At 36.8% G+C, this 21,512-nt stretch overlaps 1 protein-coding gene across 1 annotated transcript in view; it reads right to left on the bottom strand.

The window, feature by feature from the left end:
* AMHR2 (anti-Mullerian hormone receptor type 2) overlaps nucleotides 1–21,512 on the bottom strand; it is a 744,441-nt gene that overhangs the window by 124,242 nt on the left and 598,687 nt on the right. The window contains exon 7 of the mRNA XM_044082197.1: nucleotides 8,201–8,315. Within this exon, the coding sequence (XP_043938132.1) occupies nucleotides 8,201–8,315 (115 nt within the window). The remainder of the gene's footprint in view (nucleotides 1–8,200; nucleotides 8,316–21,512) is intronic.

Genomic DNA, 21,512 nt, shown 5'->3' with positions numbered 1-21,512 from the left:
TGGATGACTGGTTTAATTAACAAAATTCTATGGGAATCTCTGTACCTGGCATACCAAGATTCTTGCCTTCCTTAAAGACATATGTGCATTTATAACAAACCTTTTAAAGTAACAATTCTATTTACAATATCAGTTCTATGTGCAATAATTTCAACATTGGTGGATTATATTAGGGATAATTTGTGTGATCTCCAGAGGCTTATAGCTCCAGGGGAGCCCATGACTAACCAAGAAAATAATTTTAAGTTTTATTATGTTCAGCAATGCAAACTCATTTTAGTTAGCATGTGTGCTGAAAATAAAAATCAATTGCTAAAAATTTTTAGCTTTAATAAAAAATTGTTAAATAATAGACACCTTGAGTATTTATCTATATAGACTTGCAGTACCTATAATTTGTGCATGCTCAGTAGGAGCCAGTGATGCCATTTAGTTCAGGGAGCTTAAATGATTTTTAAGTAAAGAAATGTTTCTTTACTTAAAATAAAATAAAATATGTGGCCGTGACAACCCTATCTAAGGCACCATAGTTTTCTATTTGTTGCCTTCCCATAATTCATTGGGTAGGCAACAAACAGAAAACTTGCAACAAGGCAACCAGATAAGGGCACTGTGGATAAAAGCAGCCTCCCATTTTATTTACTCAGTTTAAATGTTTAAAGTGTCTGGTTAAATAGCTAATTGTATGAAATTAACTGGAATGTTTACTTTCTTGCTATTGTCTATGTGAAACAAAATTGGCACACTCCCTGGCTTCACAGAATGTCATTAACACTTCTTTGCCTAATATTTTTGGTTTGTATCTCATAAACTTTGTGGCTTTCCAGCAAATCATTGAGGATTGCAGTCACAAAATATGGAGGTCTGGCTGTGGATGAAAACAACTAACTGTCTTGTCTTTTGCATGGCTTGCAGTCTGGCTTTCCAGAATTAGTGAAGTTATGAAATAAATTGGAACATTTACTCTCTGGTTACTGTTTGTGTGCAACAAAGTTGAAAGTGTCCCTGCATTTGCAAAATATTCCTGACTTTGCCTAATGTATTTTGGTCTCTGCCTCATAACATTTGTGGTTTTCACTGACGATTGCAGTCACTAAAAGGGTACTGGCTGCAAATGAAATTAACCCATCTTCTTGTGATTTGCTGAATTTACAGTCTGACTTTACAGGACTAGTGTGCATTTACATGAAATAAATTGGAATATTTACTCTCCGGCTACTGTTTGTGTGAAAGAAAGTTGAAACTGTTCTGTATTTTAAAGCATTTCCTGGCTATTTTTTGGCCTGTGTTCCATAAAAGGTGTGGTTTCCTCATAAATTATTGAGGACTGCAGTCATTAAATAAGGGGGTTGCTCTGGATGAAAACAACTTACCTTCATGTCAATTGCTCAGTTTACACTCAGGCTTTACAGGCCTAGTGTGCATCTGTATGAAATATGTTGGAATATTTACTCTCTGTGTATTTTTTGTATAAAATCAGGTTGGAATTGTCTCTGATTCACTAACTGTTTCTGACTTAACATTGCCTCATATTTTTTTAACACTTTTATTAAATTATCACTCAAGATATAGGCAACATATATTAACAGAACAGAAAACAAATCATATTAACTTTTTTTTCAGTTTACATACATTCTACTTCACATATCTTTTGCCTTCTTGTAAATATCATCAGTTCAAAATTGCTGAATTCCTGCCTTCTCTTAAACTTCACTCCTCCTCCTCCTGAATGTTATTCTGAATGTATTTTTCTTACAATTTCCATTTATTTTTATGCAATTTGTTCCTTCTCTTTTCTAAAGATCCCTTTTCCAGTTCTTTTATAATATTTAAGACTTGAAATACAGTTGTTTTAGACATTGATTTCCATTTTCTAGTAATTTCTTTATTGGCAGACAACATAATTAAAGTTAATAAGACCTTATTATGGCTTGGCAATTCAGATCATGTGTTGTAACTGAAAAAAAATAATTTCCTTAGTTACAGCCAGTTACTTACCCAATATTTCTGAAGGAGTACTCTGTATGGAATTTTTAAAATCAGTCAACTCATTAAACTTCCAAATCATGTGTTTCCAGTTCATTGGATCATAGGAAGTTACTAGGCTAATGGCCTTAGGGCTCTTACAAGCCTAACCAAGTTCTACCCTTATTTCCATGATCAGCACCAATTGCCCCTGTCAAAGAGGGACACAGGTGGAACCCCTGGGGTAAATTTACTGTTACCCATCCAATTGCAGATTGCATTTGAAGAGGGCCATTGAGGAGCTCTGTTTGACATGAAGTGGAAGTCCATTCCAAAGGTGTGGTAACCTCTGGGAGGCAAATCTGTCCCTCCAGCAGGTTAACTTTCCTGAAGATTGATTATACACCACCATTTTTATCTCATCTCCTCCTATCTTAACTGTTAGTTAGCCTCATCTACCTCTAACCTTAGCATAATTAAGTCTTCCATAAATATTGCCATTTGTGTTGTTTGTTTATTTCCCCATTTCTCTGCTACATACACATTTTCATAAAATTTCTGAAATGTCTCTAATACCTTTACAGGATCTTTATTTTTCTTGTTATAGGCTCCCTAAGTTTTTCTACAATCATTTTTACTATCTGTTGTCCATATAGTTGTGCTAACCGTTTTTGTTCACTAGAGTTGTTTAACAGCAGTCTTTCTAAAGTCATGCATATTATCCAGATACTCCCTTATTTTCTCTTTAGCGCTCTGTATTTGCACCTATTCATGTTCTGTGAGAGTCCCCTTATTCTACAATACTTTAACCTTGGTCAACCCCTCTAAGTAATTCCTATTACTTCTTAACATATATCTTTCTCTTTTATTTCTACCATATTTTTAAAGTCCATTTTCATTTTATCCCAGTCACTAGCTATACCTTTTGAAGATATTTCTATCTTCCCTAATAGCTCTCAAGTTATTTACACTACCAACTCATTAAATTACTTTCTTTTTAATGGGTAGGTGGGAAAGTACCAGTGTATCATTTTTACTCAATTACCCTGCATTTTATCTTGGTTTTTATCAGTGTATGATCTGAAATAGTTATTGGATGTGTGTCAAAGCGGTCAATCAAATACACATGTTTCTGTGAAATTTAAGTTCTATCTAGTCTAGCCAAGTTATTGTAACTTGGGGAAGAAATATGTAAATTCCGTTAGAGTTACTACTACTGAATTCACATCTTGTATACCAAATATTTTCATATTTTTTTAAGAAAGCTACCCTGTTTTGTTATATTTTGCCTTCTAGCCTCCCCCCCCCCCCAGTGCATCCTTACTAATGCAAATCAAGTTTGTGTCCCCATCCATAAGTAATACCCCCTGCTAAAAGCTGATTTTCCCCAACATTTTCTTAAGCTCCATAATAGCACTTTTTGGTAGAATATAAATACATGCAAGCATAGTTATCCTCCCTTGCCAATAGTCCCTCACTACCATAAATCTGCCATTATTCTCTTTGTTCCTTTTCTATCATTATTTGAGAACTCTAACAATTAGTATAATAACTCCTTTTTCCTTTGTCTGTGATATTCTGCTGAATATCCATCCTGATGTCCTTTTGTTAGATTTCAATGCTCATTTCATTCCAAACATGGCTTTATTTAATTAATTTATTTATTTATTGGACATTTATTAACTGGGTTAGTCCAACTGAGCCAGCGGACAATTTTCAGTGGAGACCTGAGGAGAAAAGCTCCAGACAATTTAGAGTCATGCAAAGATAAACAAATACATAGTGGTCTAAAGTACAAGCACATAACATAAAAATATAAGATGCAGTTCACAGCAGAGTACTGTATAATACAAGGAAAATACGATCACAAAAGTATACAATGTATAAAAGATACTCACAGTAGTTAACATGAGAGATATAGCACTGGAAAAGCTTTTGTGATTCTCATGTCACAGAGAAAGGGCAAAAGAGGTGAATAGATCAAATTGAGTAGAACAAGAGTAAGTGAAAAAGTTGTCATGTGGGGGCTTAGCATGGGCTGGACCAAGTCTTTTGTAGATGGTGTTTTAATTCTCTTTTAAACTGGTGTTTCTGGGAAAAGTTTCTTACATTGAGGGGGAGTGTGTTCCATACATGAAATACTGAGTACTTATAAAGGGACATTCCAGTTTTCTTTTTTGGTTTGTAGATGTCAAAAAGGTGGTTGTGAGTTGTCAGAAGGTGTCGGAGTGTAGTGTAGTAAGATACTAAGTTTGAGCGAGAGGGGCAAGAAGAGGGATTATAGAGGATGGAGTGTGTGATATGTAATTGGGGAAGTAGTTGATGATAGAGTTCAGGCCATTGAAGTGTCTTAAGGGCGAGATGTGATGGGAATTGTGAGCAAGGTTAGTGGCAAATCTGGCTATTTTATTGTATGTTTGTTCCAGTTTGGACAGCAGTGTAGATTGAATATTAATAAGGATAGGGGCAGCATAGAGTAGACAAGGTAAGAGGAGTGACTGAACTAGAGAGAGAGTTTGGAGGAAGGTGCAAGGAATTTTCAATTTCTGTAAAGTAGACCAAGTTTCTGGTGTTTTATTTTATACATTGTTGGATGTGTATGTTGAATTTTAGTTTGTCATTGATAATGGTGCCAAGTAGTTTGGTATGAGGCTCAGGTTTAATGATGGCATTGTTGAGGGAGGTGATGGGGAAGGAGGATTTGTCTTGTGCCAATGTTCTAGGAAAAAAGAGAAGGAGTTTTGTTTTTTGGGATTTAGTACTAGTTGATTGTCTGAGAGCCATGTCCTGACAAATGAGAAGGTGTCCTGAGTGAGTGCTAAAAGATCAAGAATAGTATGGGCAGTGGTGATAAGTATAGAATCATTGGTATATTGTAATAGTGTAGATAGCTTACAAGCAGAGTGTAGATTGTTAGTGAAAACATTGAACAAGAGGGGGTCCAGGATTGATCCTTGAGGAACCCCTGTGTAGACTGGAAGAAATTGGGAGAAGACAGTTTGCCAGTGAACACATTGTTGGCTATTAGAAAGGTGGCTGGAAAACCAGTTTACAGAGGAGCTAGAGAGATAAAGGTCAGAGAGTTTAGTTAGAAGTTTAGAGTGAGAGACAGTATCGAAGGCCTTAGAGAGATCAAGGAATAACCAGGAGATCAGCATGTTGTTGTCACGTGCCTCAACTACTGTTTGGGTAAAGGAAAGTACTGCAGTGGATGTACTGTGGTGGGGCCGAAAATCATGTTGAATAGAAGTTAGCAGGTTATTGTCATGCAGATGTTTGAGTAACTGGGTATGTATGCACTTCTTAAGAATTTTGGAGATAGGTTACAAGATAGCTATAGGTATATAATTAGAAGGGTCAGTAGAGTTTCCACCTTTGTGTAATGGGATTGTAAAGGATTTCCATATATCAGGGACACAGGCTTTGGTTATGGATCGATTTACGAGTATGGAAACAGGGTAGTCAATGGAATCTGCATTCATTTTAAGAAAGTAAGAAGGTAAATCATCAATGGAGGGAGAGCAAGGTTTGAGTTTGGTCAAAAGAGATTTGATGAAGATGGTGGGAACAGGTTTAAATGAGAAGGTACTGGAAAAAGTTTTGCTGGGGATGAAGGAGAGGTAGAGGAAGTATTGCTATTTTGTGTTAATTTTTGGATTGTTTCTATGAAATAGTTGTTTAGGAGACTGGCTGTTTCAGTAGTTGTACTATGTGGGAAGGGGTTGGGAGTGGTAGGGTTGTCAGGATAAAGAAGATTATTAATGGCTGTTCAGAATTTTTTTGAGGATTTTTTGTGGGTTAGATTGGGTGGGGCAGAAAAACTATTATTGCTGACTAGTTTTTTTGACAGGTTTCTAAGCTCTTTGTATTTTGAAGTAGGGGAGGGGATTTAGTTTTGACCCAGGATTTCCAGGCACTGTCTCTCTTATGCATAATGGAACAGGTGTGTTTTGTGAGCCAAGGGGCAAAGTTAGATTTTACTATGATTTTTCTGGTAGGTTCAAATGAATTAAGTATATCTAGAAATATCTTATTGAAGTTTTTTACAGCCTCAGTGAGAAGGAGGTGCTGAAGGAAAGACCAGTTAATGTTAGACAATTTAGAGTTAAAAGTATCTGGATTGAAGTGGGTGAGTTTGCACATTCTCTATAGACGTGGTCTTTAGATGGATGCTGGGAGAATCTGTGGATATAGGTAGGAAAATGGTCGCTTAAAGAGTTTGGAAGTATTTCTAGATAATGATAAAGGTAAGGGTCTGAGGTAAGGATCCAGTCTAGGATGGGTCCAGTACTGGAGTTTTTGTTAATGCGAGTAGGGGAGGAGATGAGTTGGTGGAAGCCGTGAAAATGGGGACTGAGATTAGGAGATATAGTTGTAACTTTAGTCCATTTTACTTCACCAAGGATAATGGCTTCATATGGTACATGTTGAGTCATCCATGAGAGAATGTTCTCAAGGATAGGAATATTGTTCCCGGGAGGTATATAGATAGAGACTATGGCAATTTTTTTGTGTCAGTTTAAGTGACAGTTTACAATAAGAATTTCAGCAGGCTCAAAGCTAGGTATAGAAATAGAGAGTGGGGAGAGAATACATTGTTCAGAGTAGAGAATGCAACACCTCCACCCCTCTTACTGATTCTATCAGAGTGGAAGACGTTATAACCTGGAGGTATGATTTTGGTGTTTGTGATATACAGTTTTAACCAGGTTTCTGACAGGGTTAAGATATGGGGGAGATGTTAACAATCCAGGAATGCAGTTCTGTGATTTTATTTATGAGGCTTTGAATATTTAGAGAGCAGATACTTAATGTTTTAAGAGAAGGACAGCAGGTGGGGGTGGGAAGTGGTAGGGTGAGATGTGAGGTATCTCCTGCACCATTGCTATTTGCACTCTGCATTTGATGTAATTCACCACTCTTTACTTTCTATCTATACATGTGAGACAATTTACATTGCAAGATAATATGGATACTAGAGCCATTATGATAAAGCTTTTGTTCCCACCTTTCATACATCTCAGTTTTTTATGTGCATTTCCAGCTTTCTTGCTTTATACACACACTAATGTTTAACAGACTGATATTTTATACAGCTGTTTCATCTCATCTCTATTTGTCTTTTTTGTTTCAATGAAAATACTCAAACAAAACACTAAATACATTTTCAAAGTACCCCCATCCCCTTCTAACTTAGAACAAACGCACAAAACTATGTCCATCTTCAATAAATTAAGTCCCTCTATATAGGAACAGTTGCAACAAATTGGCAGTTGCACCCACAGCATTACCTAACCTAAAATTAATGTTACCCTTGCTAAAGCACATGGTACAACCTTTATTCCTACTTACAATGATTGCTGTCTGTTCTTTTATTATCTGTATTCCGCTCATATATGTGAAAAACAGCTTGGAGGCTTTCATAAAACAAACTTTTAGCCTAAAATGATACACTGGTTATCCTTAAATAAAACTAAATTGTACACTGTTCAATTAAATGCATTAAAGTAATAAGGCTACTATCTATTATTCACTTCCCATAATTTCAAACTTCGTTTTTCACTGAACTGCTTGCAATTGTACATTTAAATTTTGCATTTTCCTCAGCAAAGAATACTCAGAATTCTCAGTATTAATTGCTTGTACCTGCAGATAGCTCATCTCCGTGCAAAAGCAGTTAGCAATGTATCTTTGTAAATTTTACTCAGAAAAGAATGTATAACTGCCTTAGAATAAAAATAGCAGGTACATTTGTAAGAAATGTGTGATGCAGACCGATACAACTAAAACAAGTGCAGTGTTCAGAAAAGAAAGTAATCTGTTTTTATAATAAAAATTTAAAAGCCACATTATTTGAAACTTTCAGGATGCAATAACAAGAATGGTCATGGTCAATACAAAACATCAGATCACAGCAGCCTCTAACTAAAATCTACTTGTCTCAGTCTATCCAGACAATGTATGGCATTGGTCTAAAAAATCATAATACAAGTCTAGACTGAAAAACAAACGTACTTGCAGGAAATTGCATGCTTAAACCATTCTCTCCCTATACTCTTTCTTTCTTTGTCTCTGTCTCCCTCCCTTTCCACACCTTTGTATTTCCTATGCTACTTTCCCTCAGGATGTCTTCATTCACTTATTTCCATGAGCCCTATTATTTTGAGGGACTTGCTGTAGTACATTTTAAATAGACTTTATGTTTTTTTAAGCTGAAAGAAGACTTTATTCTTACCATCTTTCCACATCTCTGTGTGTAGGAAGGTCAAGCCTCTAGAAAGGGTCAGGCACAAATTTAACGTGGTTTCCCAGTCATTTGTGTGATTAGCCAAGTGCTTTGCTAGAGATCCCTAAAAGGGCAAGAACATATAATGTGTGTAAAAGAGGTATGTAAAATACAGTGCTTTCATCACTTATAAGAATAAAAAATATTTCAGACCATTAATATTTCAACAGCAATTTAGCAAAGTGAAATTCTTCAATTACAGACAGACAAGACACACACACACACACACACACACACACACACACACACACACACACACACACACACACACACACACACACACACGCACACACTCTCAAATATAGGTATACATTCTTAATTTCAAATTGCACCTCTCAGCTGTCTGTGGTTTTCTGCATCATGTCTAACACTGCATTAGTAAAGGAAAAAGTAAACAGTAAAAAGTGTTATTGCTGAAAAATGCACATCCACTATACCCATGACATGAGTCAAGCATAAAGCAGCATAGCTAATAGTGTATAACTATTCATAGTAATAGCAGGCAAAAACAAATGCAATCAATAAATAAATACATAAGTAAATGAATAAATATTTTTTCCAAAGGGTGGTCATCATTAGGAATTATGCATGTTTACCTCTAAGATGGCTGTACACTGATCAACAGCTTAACTTCAGCTCTGCTAGTGTGAAAAAAGAAACTGAGAAATAAGAGCCAGTTATAATTCAGTTATTTGCTATTAAGTACACTACCTGGATGCCAGCAAAGAAGAAATTTAGAGAACCTGAAAGAAAATCAACCAGAAAAGGTGAAGAGAAAACAATGGCTGTGAAGAATCTTGAAGGTGTTCAGCAGAAAGGATTTCAAGCTTCAGCTATGGTACAAGTGATAGCTGCCAGAAAGTTAGAGGAAAAATAAATAAAATGTACTCAGAGGTGATTAAAATAATTGAAACAGTGAAGGAGTATATCTACTCAAATAACAAAAGGTTGGAAAAAATAGAATACGTTTTAACTAGCTATTCAGATGATTTGATTAAACTGCAAAAATCAGAGGCTGAAATGAAGAAAAGGCTGAGTATGACACTTCTCAAGAACAACTGTTTCAAAAAATGGTAGAGTTAGAAGACAGGGCACACAGAAAAAATGTGAGATTTTATGCTATACCACAGAAACTGGAAGGAACAGACTGTATTCATTTTATAAAAGCAGAAATAAGCAACTGGACTTGTATTCCACAACAGGATTTGTTAATTAAAAGGACACACTGAATGCATGCTCCAAACCTGGCCATGAGAAGGCAGCCAACATCTATATTAGGAAAAGATGCAATCATACCATCAGAAAGAGGCAATCCTGACAAAATTGTGGAAGAAGGGGAAAAGTATTAAAATTAGAGACAGCTGAGTGTTTGTAGAAATGATTATTCACTGTACACCAGGCAGAAGAAAATCACCTGGAGGATCAAAGATATTTTTGATGCAGAACAGGTTAAGGAGGGAATAAGAAAGTTTATCCAGCAAAACATAAGCCAGCAAATAAAAGAGGAGTTTGCTTCTCATTTCTCTGACCTTAAAGCTCATAGAGAGACTTTGACAGTGCAACCGTTTCCAATGTTCCAAAGGAAAATGCATGAGAGACAAAAAAAAATCACAGGAGTTGACTAGAAGAATCATGAATACCTTGGACTTGAACCATGGTCTGGTGTTGAGAGATGGAAATAAACAAGAAGATGATCAGCAACACTGAAATTAGTGAATGAATGGGATTCTATAAGCATCAATTACATTTGTGAAATATGAATCTGGAAGAAAAAGTGGTTGAGAAAGACTGGACTTTTGTTGACTTTGTTAAACTTGTGGGAGGACTATAAAGCATATACCCCATTTTATGTCATTAATATTTAGAAGGACACTAAAATGGGAAAATAACTATAAATAAAATTTTTTTATTCTTATTGGTATGCGTGAATGGGCATAGCTTTGTTGAAGGTTGTGTGTCAGGGCTGGCAACTCAGCACGTAAAACTCTACTGCCAATCATTAGCGGACTGGAGTTCCGCTGTGGTGACCCCTAACCGGGAAAAGCCGAAAGACACAACATTGGTATACGTCTAAATTATTTCATGATATAAATTGCATGTTATATAGTAAAGTATTTTTGATAGTGTGTAGTCAGGCATATTTTAAATGTGGGGAGTCTTTTTGGTGATTGTTGTAAACATGTACTTTTTCATTGTAAGAAGTATAGGCTTAATAGTATAACAAGAGAGGAAAGGCTGGACAAAAACAAGTTTAATGTTAATATGCTGTGATCTTGGGCTGCTTGGGTGGGGGTGGTATAAACTTTTACTTATTATATTATATGTGGAATTAAAAATTATGAAATCTTCTTACAGTTGCAAAGATATTAGCTTTTTTCCATTAGCAAATGTTCAGTAGGAACGAAGAAGTCTACTGCTAAGGCAGATGTACATTCTGTTCTGAGTGAAATTTATGAAGATACATTGCTGACTACTTTAAACATGGAGACTAGCTATCTACAGGTCCAAGCAATTAATATTGAGAGTTCTGAGTATTCTTTGCTGAGGTAAATGAATTTTTTTAAAGTATAATGGCAAAAAGTTCAGTGAAAAATAAAGTTTGAAATTATGGGAAATGAATAAGAGATAGTAGTCTCTCTAGCAGCCTTGCTACTTTAATGAATTTAATTGAACATTGTACACTTCAGTTTTATTCAAAAATAGCAAGTGCACCTTTCATTGGGGCTAATAGTTAATGTTTTCTGAAAGCTTACAAGCTGTTTCTCACATCTGAGAGGAGACTAGGGATAAGAAAAGAGCAGACAGCAATCAGTGTAAGTAGGAACACAGGCTATAGTATATGCTTTAACATTGGTAACCTTAATTTTATTGTAGGTAATGCACGTAGGTGCAGCTGTTGATTGGAGGCAATTGTTCCAATCTAGAGTATTAAACTTATTTTTTAAGCTGCACATAGTTTTCTGTATTTGTTCTAAATTAATAGAGGATGGGGGTGTTTTAAAAATGTATTTATTTATTTATTTTTTTTGTTTGAGGGTTTTTATTAAAACAAAAGCTGTTGAGAAGTATGACATAGGTTCAAATAGAGTTTAGAAGAAACAACTGTATAAAAGATTAGCCTTCTAAACAGGCTGTGCATGTAACATGAACGTTAGAAATACATACTCAAAAACTGAATGTATAATGGGTGGGAACAACAGCTGTTTATCATAATGACTACACTGTCCATATTAACTTGGAATGGAAATGGCATTACAGGTACAGACAAAACAGAAAAGGTGTTGAATTATTTTAAGAAATGCAGAGTGCAAATAGAAATGCTGCAGGAGGCATATCTGGAAATAAATGAACATATGAATTTGACAAAGAAAATATTTCAGGATGGATATTCAGCAGAATACCAGAGACAAAGGAAAATTGGATTAATTATACTACTTACTAGAGGTGCTTCAATAGTGACAGAAGATGAAAAAAGATAATGGTAGATTTGTAGTAGTAAGGAGCTTTTGGCAAGGCAGGATGATTATACTGGCATGTATTTATATTCCACCAAAAACTGGTGTTATGGAGCTTAAGAATTTTTTGTGAGAAATAATCAGTTTTCAGCAGGAAATATTACTTATAGGTGGGGGAATGAAGTTTTTTGCAATAGTGAAGATGTATGGGGGACCTGAAAGTGGGAATATAACAAAAGAGGGTAGATTTCTAAAATGTCCCACCCTCCAGAGCACAGGGAGATACCCACTCATTCTCTATTAACACAAACTGCAAAGCTTACCTAGGAGTCACTAGGAAAACAGGTCTAATCCCAAAAGGCTCACTAAGTCTTCTTCCACTCAGGGACATGTTTTAGTCAAAGATAACTCCACAGCTAGGTATACATACTCTATACTGACTAGACTGGACAAGAACTGGGTCACTATAAACTTCTTGCCAAGTGCCAGGATTCATGATGTCACAAGGGCCTTAATGTCCCCCAAAATTAAGTAAATATGGCTACAACCTAGTGGTGGCCCATATGATAGAGAAGCACCTAGGATGCTCCACCTGGAAAGATATGTAGTGGGAGATGATGGAACTTACTATGCATGTGTTAGAGGCAGGAAAGGCAATAGCCTTGCTTTCACCAAGATTGATGCTTAGATAGCAGACAAGATAATTGGCTTTAACAATTGGCTAAGTAGATAGTGTTATTCTAAGGGGATCCAGTATACGTCAGTTTTGCATGAAATGTTTCAATGACTTCCTGTTTTACCAGAGATTACTTGCACATCTCATACAGGGGCTTCTAGATGCTAGTTAAACCATTTGCTGCCCACATAGTGCCATAGTGCCTTTTTTAGGAAGAGTTCACCTAATGGACATTACTACATAGCAAACTCATACTTAAACTGGATCATCATGTTGATAATTCTCAGTGCTAGGAATCCAAACACAAAGATGCAAGAACACGAGACCCTTGTGCAGTTTTAATGCATTCATATTTATCAAGTTACTCTATTGTGGTTTCACTGTAATGACAGCACTCCCCTTACACCAGGCCAGTCACACCTTCAAACCCAACGGTAACTATGGGGAAGTATCTGTATTTGTTAGAAACACCATCACCTCACTTCAAATTACCCACAACCACAAATTAAAGCTGCTAGAGATCCAAATAACCCTTAACAAATCCAGCAATTAATTCATTGCTAGCTACAGATCCCCATCTATGTCTCTCAAGGATAATGGAAATTACATTAACACCACCGAAGAGTTAAATATTAAGTCAAATACCTTCTTGCTAGGGAACTTCAATTACCCAAACAATGACTGACACACTTACACCTCTAAGCATGGATATGATCAGTGTGTCCTAGAATGACAATAGGAGTGCATGGGAGAATATCGCAAAACTACTAGAGGCCCTAATATCCTTGACCTGGTCCTTATCAACCTAGCCCCCAACCTGTACCTCACTCCATATCACCTTATTCCTGGTTAAACCCAACCACAAATTGTTTTTTTTTTGTCTGTTAGGCCTAGTGGTACCAAGCAACCAGTAAATGAGATCATGTTTAAGAACTTTCCAAGGCAAACTTACTTCACCTTGTAGAAGCCCTAATTAAAAAAAATCCAATAATTCTCTTCAAATGGACCCAACTGAGAGGACCACCACATTCACCTTCATATTTTGCCAGAACCTAAACAGTTGCATTGAAAAGTCAGTACCCATCTGCCCTAAATATAATGATAGATTCAGAAATAAACCTTCCAGGTTGAATTCCTGAATTAATAAGGTGTATAACAAAAAAGGAAGTAATGAAAAAACTGTAACAAATCTCCACCCCCCCTGCCTCAATTCCACACTAAAACATACCAGCAGGGAACCTATGGGCAACTATTAGAAAATGTAAACTGGTGGAATAAGCTTAAGGTTGCTACAGAAATCATAAATCTCTTTTTTCAGTTATCTGAGTTTATTCATACCAATATCACACATTCTGATTCCAAGATCCCAAGGATATAGTCTATTAGCAAATAAATTTAGTGATAACTTTACCCCACATACCGATATTGCTGCTTCCACTATCCCTGAAATCTTAGTTTCCCTTAAAGTTAGCTTGAAGCAAATCTTAGAATCCCTGTCAAAAATTAAAAATAATCTTTCTATGGGATCAAACAACATGCCAGGCTTCATTCTCTTCAGTGCCAAGTATGTGTTATTCAAGCCCCTACTTACTGCTTAGTCTCAGCCTCTCCACAGGGTTTGTGCCTGAGTTGCCCCTCTACAGACACCAGTTATAGATTTATCAGCCTTATGTGTAAAACCATGTAGTGTATCATAGCAGAATTCATTTATGCAAAAAATCAACTTAACAGATCTATACCTCAATCAGTTTGGTTTTATGAAAGACAGGTCCAGTCTGCCAAACCTAGTAAACATAAAAATAAAAAGAAAATAAAACCCCAGAAAATAACCAAAACAAGAGAATTTAATGACCAAGAAACATTAAACAGTAAACGCTAGTAAACATCTTTGAAAAGGTTACAGAGTCTGTGGACCCACACTGCTTGTTTTGACATGGCCGAGGCCTTTGACAGCATTCTCCAAGCTGGTGTTACTGAAAAAAGGCAAACTTAACGTAAACCTCTACACTGTTCACTGGATTGCAAAGTGTCTATTCAACAGATCTCAAGTTGTAAATGCTGCTGGTATACTTTCTGAATGTAAAGTTGTAACTAGTGGGGTACAGCATGGATCAGTGCTAGGCTCTCTCCTGTTTGGCATTTATTTTTCACACATTCAAGCTAATTTCACCTAAAAGTGTGGTTGACCAAGTTTGACAATGACTGCGGCTGCAACCTGGGCACCATTGTCCATTCATCCACTGGTACTAAACAGCTCCAGCAAGGCTGGAATATGTACATATTTAATGTACCAAAAATGGTCTCAAGCTAAATGCAAAAAAATATAGTATAGTAGAATTCAGGAAAAAGCTGCATCTATCTAATATGCTTTATGGTACTCTTCTTCAAACAAACACAATCATGAGAGACCTCGGTCCTTATGTGAACAACTGTCTCATTCAAGCATCATGTTTACACAATTATCAAGAAATCCTTCCATCAGGCCTGATTAGGTTCTAGGGGAATACAGTCAAGATCCAAAGAAGTCATTCTACCATTGTACCTTTCCTTTATCAGACACATCATTGAATACAACCCCCCTTTGATATGTACAAATGCATGCACATTGTTCAACTGAAAAGGTCCAAAAGATTTCTGACCAAGAAAATTAAAGGCATTAAATCCTTCAACTATTCTGAGAGATTACAATGACTCTATTTATAATTGGGTCTATATTACCTGAACGAAAACCCGACTGAGCGAATCTCAGTTGAGCGACACAAAGAGCAAAAACCGCTAATTGCGAACCCGTGAAACTTAACAAGTAAAACAGGTAAACTCTCACTAACTGTTTTATGCAGGGGGGCAAGCTCCCCTACTTAAATATACCAACTCCGAGATTGCACTACATTGAAATAAAGGGACAAATTCCCTACGGTGATCTCCGTTCATTCTTGCAATATTATCGGTTTTCACTCTTTATGTGTCGCTCAACTGAGATTTGCTCAGTCGGGTTTTCATTCAGGTAATATAGACCCTTATAATTAATAACTGCTCTGAGGTGAGCTGTGTCTTGCATTTGAGCCATGAAATTCCTAACCCAGGGTTATCATCCACAGCTCTACTCAGTTTGGGAGATGAGCACAATTAACTGTTTGTAAAGGGTTGCAAGAACTTTTAAGTGTGTCTGCTTAAAGGCTTATGTGGCTAGGCACTATATGGTCACTGTGATTATTGTTCCTATTTCCTATTTCTTATAGAACCTACACTAATCAATGCTAAAGTGTTTTCCACAGTAGATGTTTCCAGTGGGTTTTAGCAATTGTCTTTAGAGGAAGAAAAACAAAAGCTGAAAATCTTCATTACTCCAATGGGAAGGTTCTGTTTCAAAATGCTGCCACTTCGTATTACTTCAACACATGAAACCTTTCAGTGTAAAATGAGTAACTCACTGAGGCAGCATAATAATGTTCTTGCTATTATGAATGAGATCCTGCCGTTTGGTCCAGTTAAGAGATACATGATTTGAGTTTAGAGGCAGTGTTCCAAACTATTAAATATTCTGGGTTAAAGTTAAACCAAGAAAAATGCTACTTTGGAAAGACTGAGCTCCAGTGCTAGTGGAATCAGACTAGATGCAAAGAAGGTCAGACCAATAACTGAGCTAAAGTGTCCATCCTGTGTAACTGAATTAAGGCATACCGTATGTATGATTAACTTTTTGGGCACGTTCATGCCAGAGCTGTCAAATGTGCTTAGTCTATTAACTGACTTGTTAAAGAAAAATGTACACTGGTTGTGTGAAAAATGCTCAAGCCCACTTTTTCAGCAGAATAAAAGAAATATTTACATCAGCTCTATTGCTAGCATACTATGATCTCACCAAACTGACAGTTATGGACGCTAATGCTAGTAATTCTAGCCTAGGTGCAGCATTGTTCCAAAAGAATTGAACACATGTTATGTCCTGCTGCTTACTGGTCCACAATGTTAACTAATACTGAATAGATGTATTCACAAATCAAAAAAAAAAAAAAAAAATGAATGCCCTGCAAGTATTTGCGCATGTGAGAAATTTTCCAGATACCTATTAGGACTCACGACTTTCCAGCTTCAGATCTTCTACAACTCATTGGTCCCACTGATTAATTCCTATGATCTAGACAAAGTGTCAGCCATGTGCCAGTGACTGATGTTGAGACTAGGAAGGTCCAATATCAGAGCAATCCATGTGCCTATAAAACAATTAGCCACAGCATGGCCAGTTACTGTCTAATATTGAAAATGATACTGCTGCGTATGTGCAGACTACAATGACAGGCAGATCTATGCCTATCAAGAGACTAGAAAAGTTATGACAAGCTATCAAAAATGACCTTGAATTACAAACTGTTACCTAAAATGTTAGATATGGATGCAAGCTGAAGATCTCATGGGTAAGCATTACACAGTCAGAGCACAATGATCAGAGCATGATGGCTTATTGCAGTATCAAGACAGAATTGTAGTACCCTCATCAGAATGACCTGAGGTGCAGCATCAAATACATAAAGGGCATTAAGGTCTCAGAAAATGTCCAGAATTAATCAAAATGTCAGAATGGCATCCAAACATCAAGTAAGGTGCTGCAGTGCATGTGTCAAAGTATCTGTATTGTCCATAAACCATCTCAAAGAAGAGAATCCTTAAAACAACTCCCTTACCATAAAGTCCTTGGCAAAAGTTAGCTGCTGACCTATGCAAGTGTGGCAAAAGTTAGCTGCTGACCTATGCAAGTGTACTCTTGTTACATGGAAATAGTACATGTACTAGCTATAACTAACCAACAAATAATAGCCAGATTCAAGACCAAGGTCATTAAATTTGGAGTACCTGTCAAACTGGTTATAGACAATGGTATACACTTTGTGTTAGAGAAATTTCAACAGGCTGTCAACAACTATGGTTTTATTCAGGTCTATATTAGAACATCGAAGTTTCACAACTTTGAATGTCCTAATATCGACCCCTATTTAGCAAACGCTGAAAATAGCAAAGCTGCAGGACACTGAATTTCTTCCTAGGGAAGGAATTTGGTTGGCCGTTCCTGTGGCTTCACTATTTTCAGAACTGTGGTGGAAAGTTACGGGTCAGGATCAGGTAAGTGTGAGATTGTGTGGACGTGAGGGTTAGGGCGCGGGGTAGGTGAGTTAGGGTTAGGGCGCGGGTCAGGTAAGTGTGCGATTGTGTAGATGTGAGGGTTAGGGCGGGGTAGGTGAGTTAGGGATAGGGCGTGGGTGAGTGTGCGATAGTGACAGACCTTAAAGTTAGGGTTTGGGTTAAGGTAAATGGATAGCTAGTGGTGTATGTACAGTTTAGTGTAGGGTTAAATGTAGGATTTTAGGTGTATGTGTGTGGATTGCTGTTTGTTTGGTGTGCTTGTGTTGTGTGTATGTGTGTCAGAACAGCAAATTTTTTCCCTGGGAAAAAATTCACTGTTCTGCATGTTCGATATTGTCAGCGTTTGCTGAATAGGGGTCGATATTAGAACATTCGACTTATTAAAAAGTCGATGTTCTAATATAGACCCATTTTATTCATACTAGATCAAGTCCTCACTATCTTCAATTGAATAAAGTCATAGAGAGAATAGTGCAAACAACTAAAATTATACTGAGACCCTGATCCTCACAGAGGTCTTATGTCATATCCTGCTACTCCCCACAGTGCTACAGAGCAAATGCTTGAAAGACAAATAATGACTAATGGGACAAAGAGTCCAAACTTGCGCCTACAACTATTCTGTAAAACTCAGTTAAAATGATCAAGGGAATATAGCTTCATATAAAAGTTTTATCTCAGATGTGTTACTGCACAACCTCTATCTATCCTTCAGCCAGGCCAACCACTATGCCTAAATTTAGATGGGGAGAAAAAGTGGAACAGTGCAGAAAACTATTGAGCCAAGGTCCTACATAGTGCAAAAAGAAGATGGTGGCATAGCATATTTGAGTCATTCTTGATAAGCATCAGAATGAATACCGTGTTCCAGAAAACAAACCTGAAGTGTTTGAACCAATAGCCAGGATTGCATGTAATAACAGTGTACCATAACTCAGTATCAAAACAAGGGTGTAAGGTTGAAATCTATGAAGTGGGATAACAGGCCATGTGCTGTCTAGCTGAGTATAGCTGTTCTGATCCTCTTAAAACTGCTTTGCAGACTGACTTTGTGAATAATACCATCCAATATAATTGTCCAATAGTTTTCCTTCTACAAATTTCAGTTCCAGATCCATTTCATGTGCCATTGAAGCGACATGCAGCAGGTCAGAAGTGTTTGTTACCAGGACTGAGAGTCATATGGTTTGAGTGACTGTGAATTTTTCATACAAAATGCTTTGTTTAAGTAATAACTATCTCAAGTGTTACTGTTTCATAAATAACCACAGCAGGCAGAGCATACATTAAAATGTTTAGAGTAGTTCATAAACAGTAGCATTTTAGAATGTTGAATATGTGCACTGACAGGACCTGCCCAGAATGTTGCATGCATGTGTGCCAAAGAATGAAATGATAACTAAAGCTGAGAGTATATTGTGAATATGTGTTACAGCCAAGAATTACTGTATCTCATAATGCATTGTACCTAGTGGCTAGAGACGGTATATTCATAATGACTAAACTATTAACATCATTCTTACTCAGTTGTCATTTTTTTACAGAAAAAAGTCACCATTTTGACAAAAATGCTGATATTAATGACACTACTGTTCAAAGTTACCCAGAAAACCAGAGGTTTGCATCATAACAGTGAGACATTTTGCTTTTTGTTAAAAATATCAGGGGGACTTACCTGGCTCAGTGGTACAGCAATATAGTCCTGAGTGTGACTCAAGCTAGAGTTCAATTAGCAGCCCTGGCACTGGAGGAGGGAGGGAGGAAGAGAGGGAGAAGAGTGTGTGGCCCACTTGCCTCACCTGGGAGGAGGATTGGGGAGTGTTGTGTGCATTTGATAAGCACACAAGAACATGGAGCTAGGAAAACCACTTCTTGTGCTTCAGGGTTAGATGTAGGGTTGCTTGCTGGCACCATCTCATGCAGAAGGTAGGGATGATCATGACTGTTAGCCCACTGCCCATCTCATTCTCCTGCTTAGCTGAATGTCTGTGAGTGTTTGTGAGGAGATAGGGTCATAAAAAGGAATAAAATGTTCAACTACCCCTAATGGCTGTCTAAATGTTGGTCCAATTGACCAGTATGGGGTTGACACTCAACAGACACAATATATGCTTATGTCACTGAACTTAAACATAAAGAGCAAGACTGTGAATTTGATGACTTGCTGAATTCATTTACAAGAGACAGAATAGACTATGGAATCACAGATGATCAGCTTAGAGGTAGACCTTTGACATAAGGGGATTTTCCACTGGAGAAAGTAGTGATACATGTAGCATCAGTGAAAATGTGTAGTGTGGAATGGAAAAGCATGACAGAGGAATGAAAATGAAGAAATAAAACCTCATTTAAAATAAAAAATGAAACAGGTGGCTATGTGGTATCCTTGATAGTACCCATACCTCTCAACCTCTTACTGCAAGAAATTTGGACAAAAAAACTGACAAAATAGGGGGACCAAAGGCCCAAAAATAGGGACACATTTTAAATATTGCTCTTATAAACTTAGAAAGTTGGTAGAACAACAGGATTTGTGTTACCATACATTTTTTGAAGGATATGAAATCTGAAACTCAAATGATTGTCATTATTTATTGACTTTAATTCTTAAATCATCCAAGTGATTTGTAAAAAAAAAACATATTTTTATGAGGAACAGACCAAAAATATTAGGCAAAAATCTGGACATTCTGTGAAAATCTGTACAGCTGAGAGGTATGATAGTACCTCATAACAAATTAGCTGGCAGAAACCAGACCCAGTGCAAACACTGTGGTTAGAGGCATGAAAATGTGCACTGTAAACCCTAAAATCTAGTCTGTAGACTCTGTGGGGGGGGGGGGGGGGTAACAGACATTTTGTTGAAGTCTGTAAGAAATGGAAAGAAGTGCACCAGCAGGATGTTAATATTTTAGAGTAAAAAGAACAGTCTAAAATGGACATATGTGTTGGTATTTGGTATTACTGATGTCCATTTTGTGAATATGGTATATGACACACACACACACACACACACACACACACACACACACACACACACACACACACACACACACACACACACACGATGAGTACATGTATTTAATCCAAGGTGTGAATGTTGGAAAAAAAGTTAGTTTTAGTCTTAAAAGCTGTTGATTAAAGGCAAAGTAACTACATTTATATCGACACTGGCACAGAGTGCAAGATAATGGCAGAATGTACATTTAAAATGCTACTTGAAAAGTAAGTTGTACAAGTCAGCCAGCATGTATGCTATTGTTATATTCGAGGGAAAATTCAATTCTTTGGATCAAGTGCGACTGGAATATGTGTATAAAAATTAATGGTATCATCTAGTGTTTCAGACAGCAACACTGTAAACTTAAATAAAGGAACAAAACTCATGGGCAGAGGTACTTGTGTTACACTTGGCATACAAGAAAAACTCATGCTGTTTAATGAAAAATAGCATCATTTTTGCAAGCAAAAAGTGATAACAATTCAGTATGCAATCAGGGTGTGCAACTAAATGATTCTGAAGGCAAACACAGTGAGATAGTCCTGTACGAATGTGTGAGCAGGACTATAGAACTGTAATGGAAGCTGTTATGTCAAATGTTTAAATGATTCTAAGGCTAGAATGTGTAAAGATAACCCAATGCTGGATTAAAAGTGCAGAAGTCCAATAACAGGTAAAACAAAATCATGATTTTACTGGCAAGTAATCTACTGTGGCTAACAAATTCTATAAAATTGTGTGAGAATTTCTTTACAAGTGACATATGCATAAGCAAGAGAGCATGGGGTGTATTGCACAGCATACAGGACAAGGTCAGGCTACATACAAACCCAGAAGATATTAATAAGTAGAACAAGAGGCATAATTATCTGCTTCAGACTACTGAATTAGATAACAGTGACTGTGCCTAATGCTAAATTCTTTTTGGTGCTTAATGCAAGGGTATTGGCAGATCAAACTATATGAACCTAGTTCAAACTTTGTACCTTC

The sequence above is a fragment of the Protopterus annectens genome, chromosome 9.part0 (assembly GCF_019279795.1).
Source record: "Protopterus annectens isolate FY-2018-M chromosome 9.part0, PAN1.0, whole genome shotgun sequence".
Classification (NCBI taxonomy): Eukaryota; Metazoa; Chordata; order Ceratodontiformes; family Protopteridae; genus Protopterus; species Protopterus annectens.
The sequence above is the reverse complement of the archived record's forward strand: the minus strand, read 5'-3'. Positions and strand labels throughout refer to the sequence as shown.